Source organism: Teleopsis dalmanni, chromosome 2, assembly GCF_002237135.1.
Source record: "Teleopsis dalmanni isolate 2A chromosome 2, ASM223713v2, whole genome shotgun sequence".
Classification (NCBI taxonomy): domain Eukaryota; kingdom Metazoa; phylum Arthropoda; class Insecta; order Diptera; family Diopsidae; genus Teleopsis; species Teleopsis dalmanni.
Genome location: NC_051847.1, coordinates 190,172,638 through 190,176,048, shown reverse-complemented (window position 1 = coordinate 190,176,048; position 3,411 = coordinate 190,172,638). Strand labels below are relative to the sequence as shown.

Below are 3,411 nucleotides of genomic sequence, written 5' to 3'. Positions count from 1 at the left end.
TATTTTTGAAGTTTCAGAACTGGAGGTACTACAAAGACCTTTTATGATATGTATATGTTTATATTGCAAAGTTTAAAGATAATTCGATATCTAAGATATCTAAAATAAAATAAATAAATAAAAGATTTTCGGACCGGAACTTTTGTACAAGAGGTAATTATGGCACCGATATATATTATAGCTACAGTATAGGTAATGTTAGTTTGCTAGTGATATGTTCTTTGATTATTTATTGATCAACTAATTTTTTGAATGTAAGAAAATAAGTAAAACTTCATCTTAAAACCTTTAATTTATTTATTTAGAATAATTTTTGCAAAAATTTTGATGCAGTTGACAAAAATTTTTTGTTAGAAAATATAAAGAAAAGGATTATAGAATTTTTTTAATTTATGATTAAATATGAGTACATGATCTCTTTATTAGTGATACTTACTATTCCATTGTAGTGCTTCAAAGCAGTTGTTCAAGCTGAAAAGTAGGAATACCTATAAAAGGGGATAAAATTAATTTGTTTGTAATTAACCGGGCACTTAATTTAGTATTAATAAAACATCAAATTTTTTGTATTTAAATTCAAAAAGAGATTTAAAATGTTTCTTACCATATCGCGGCCATGGTATCTTGATAGTACTGCTGACACGACGACGTTTTAGGCTATTTGCCAAACTTAGGTTTTCAGATTTGTTATCACTTAGACAATCAACTCTGACTGCATTGAAATCTTCAGTGCAATGATGACGCTTAAATCCTCTTTTTAAGACCCTCTCTTTATTTTTCTGTGGTGAATTTTTCATGTCATCTTTCTTTTTAACCCCTTTTGGATTTTCGAATTTTTGAACTTCAAAATCTGTTTTTTTACCCTTCGGCGTCGCTTTTGGACCTTTGCGTTCATAAGCACGTCGAGGTGTCGTAGCAATATTATTATCTTTTCGATTTTGAATAGTATCTTTAGCTTTACAAGCTTTATTCAGTTTAATTAAAAATTCCTTGTAATCTTTGAGTTCATATAGCTTTCGCTCGTTGGGAGCATTAAAGAAATTCTTAGTAGTTTCACCAATTTCTTTAAGGGCCTTAGCAAGTGAAGGTCTTGTAATGAATTCGCGATTATTGACACCTTTCAGATTCTTACGTGCGAATAGTGGTAACTTTCTTTTCCCTTTCTTTTTGAAAAATTTTGCCTTAATCTTCTTATTCTTAGATTTACGTATCTTATCATGCCTGTTGATGATATTCAATGAATCATGATAAGGAACTATTCCCAATTCATCATTAACTTTAAATCTGTTGACACTTTTTGTTTTATTTCGCGTGAAAATTGATCTCTTCTCTGCGTTTTTCTTTCTGTTTGCTAAGGACTTCTTTTCAATGCTTTTAAGTTTATTACTCCGTTTAGTAATTTTGGGAGAATTGAATTTGTCATCTGGTAGTGACTTCTTGTCACTTGTTTTCTTTTTGTTTGCTAAGGATTTTTTTTCCGTGCTTTTAGGTTTAATGCTTCGTTTACTAACTTTAGCAGAATCGAATTCTCCATTTGGCAGTGACTTCTTCTCACTGTTATTCTTTCTATTCGCTAATAATTTTTTTTCCGTGCTTTTAGGTTTATTGCTCCGTTTACTAATTTTGGAAGAATCAAATTTACCACCTGTCAGTGACTTCTTTTCTTTGCTCTTTTTCCTATTTGCTAATATTTTCTTTTCCGTGTTTTCAGGTTTAACGCTCTGTTTAGTATTGTTGGAAGACTCGAATTTACTATTTGGCAGTATCATCTTAAATGGAGTAATTGGATCAGGTTTGTTTATACCTTTTATTTTCTTGCGTATACAAAGAGGCTGTTTTTTCGACTCATTCTTACTATTTGCAAATGATATCTTTTTTGTGCTCTTTGGCTTACTTTTCTTTCCATATGTGCTAGGAAAAGTTTCTAATCGGTCGCGTTGCGTCATTTTGAAGTTGAAGAAATTATCTACATGATCTTCAACTTCATTCCAATTCAGCTGAAAATTTTGTGTGTTATTAAATTATTTGAGAGTATTTAATTTATCTTACTTACTGAATCAGATTGATTTAATTGAGTTTCAAAGTTCAAGCATTCCACCAAGTCCTCAAAAGTTATTCTATTTCTGCGCAGGTATTTCATCCACATTTTGTACTTTAAAGTAGTATAAGCATTTCGTACTACAGTCCGAAAGTAACTTCCCAAATTTTTAGACATCTTTGCTTGCCAAAAATTTTGAAAGAAAAAATTATAAAAATTTATAGTATTCTTCTTTTGGAACAATTTTGTTGATTCAAAAAAATAAAATCTATATTTTTTTTTGAATGTAAAAATATTTTAATTCTGCATAGTTTACTAAGTTGATGTAAGCATCTCTAAATATATAATTTATATTCTATGGTAGCATTTATTGTTAAGTTTATTATTAATGCATACCCAGAAGTAGCCAAATCATATGGATCTTCAGTCTAGTAAAAATTTCGAATCTAAACATTTTTTGATTTTTTTAAAAAGCTGACACTGTCTTTAATTAGGTTTTGACAGAAAAGTTTTCAGTGCATGAAACTGTTTAGAATTTAAAGTGTTTTTGTGAAAGAAGTTTTGAGTACTGCTGTGGTGGCTTCAAATGTCTAAAAAAGATCAAAGAAATTTCCATTTATGCTACCATATATGTGAGAAAAAGCCAAATTCCTCTTACTTAGAATCAGTGGAAAGGCTATAGAATTTCTTTACAATTTCTACTAAGGCTTGAAAGCTTAAAACTAGTAATTGGTACTAAAGTCAGTCAAACTTTTTTTCGTTTTTCTCACGGTGGCAACAGCTTATGTGTACTTTGTATTAAGGAGGACAACACTATGATACCTTTTCTATACTTTTGTCTTTCTCGATTCTGACCTTCTAAGCAATTTAAGTGTCAAATCCTAAACTCTTCTAAGCAGTTTATGCTTCAGTTTCACTTTCTGAGTACTACGTATCATTGGTATTATTGAGTTGAAATCTTTCACGATGGTTTTTGGAGCAAACAAAGGAAATGCAAATAAGTTCAAATATGATATCAACTATATAATGATTGAACAAAAACTGGTAAAGAAAGTGTATGTACGTCTTAATCTCAACGATAACAGCGTTATTGGTTCCTACAATGATGAGCTAAAGCTACCTTGTTGGACTTAATCCATGATCAAATTACAGGTATAAAACATATATTTATTTTTCTTATCTATCTTGGTGTTTTTTTTTCTTCTTATCATTAAAAAGAATCTTATAAGAAATCTTCTAAAGTATCTTTTACGGAATCTTCTATAAGATGCTGTATGTTCATTTCAAAATGTTTGCCGCCACTCGCTGTAGGCAGGTATATGCTCTTGTATATGAAATAGTGACAGTACACGCCTACGGAATAAATCTTAACC

At 30.1% G+C, this 3,411-nt stretch overlaps 1 protein-coding gene across 1 annotated transcript; it reads right to left on the bottom strand.

Annotated features, from left to right (window-relative positions):
* Window positions 1-352: 352 nt before the first annotated feature.
* On the bottom strand, window positions 353-2,290 carry LOC119685724 (microtubule-associated protein 1B-like). The gene is made up of 3 exons (XM_038100087.1): window positions 2,054-2,290; window positions 605-1,997; window positions 353-488 (listed from the first exon to the last, which is right to left on the bottom strand). Exons 1-3 carry the CDS (start codon window positions 2,213-2,215, stop codon window positions 454-456), a joined length of 1,590 nt encoding a protein of 529 aa, XP_037956015.1. The 5' UTR covers window positions 2,216-2,290; the 3' UTR covers window positions 353-453.
* Between the last annotated feature and the right edge of the window lie 1,121 nt (window positions 2,291-3,411).

Coding starts and splice junctions, on each gene's coding strand:
- LOC119685724 (XM_038100087.1), bottom strand. CDS start 2,215: ATGTCTAAAAATTTGGGAAGTTACTTTCGGACTGTAGTACGAAATGCT. Junction 1,998..2,053: donor AATTAAATCAATCTGATTCA/GTAAGTAAGATA, acceptor CAAAATTTTCAG/CTGAATTGGAATGAAGTTGA. Junction 489..604: donor GATACCATGGCCGCGATATG/GTAAGAAACATT, acceptor CCCCTTTTATAG/GTATTCCTACTTTTCAGCTT.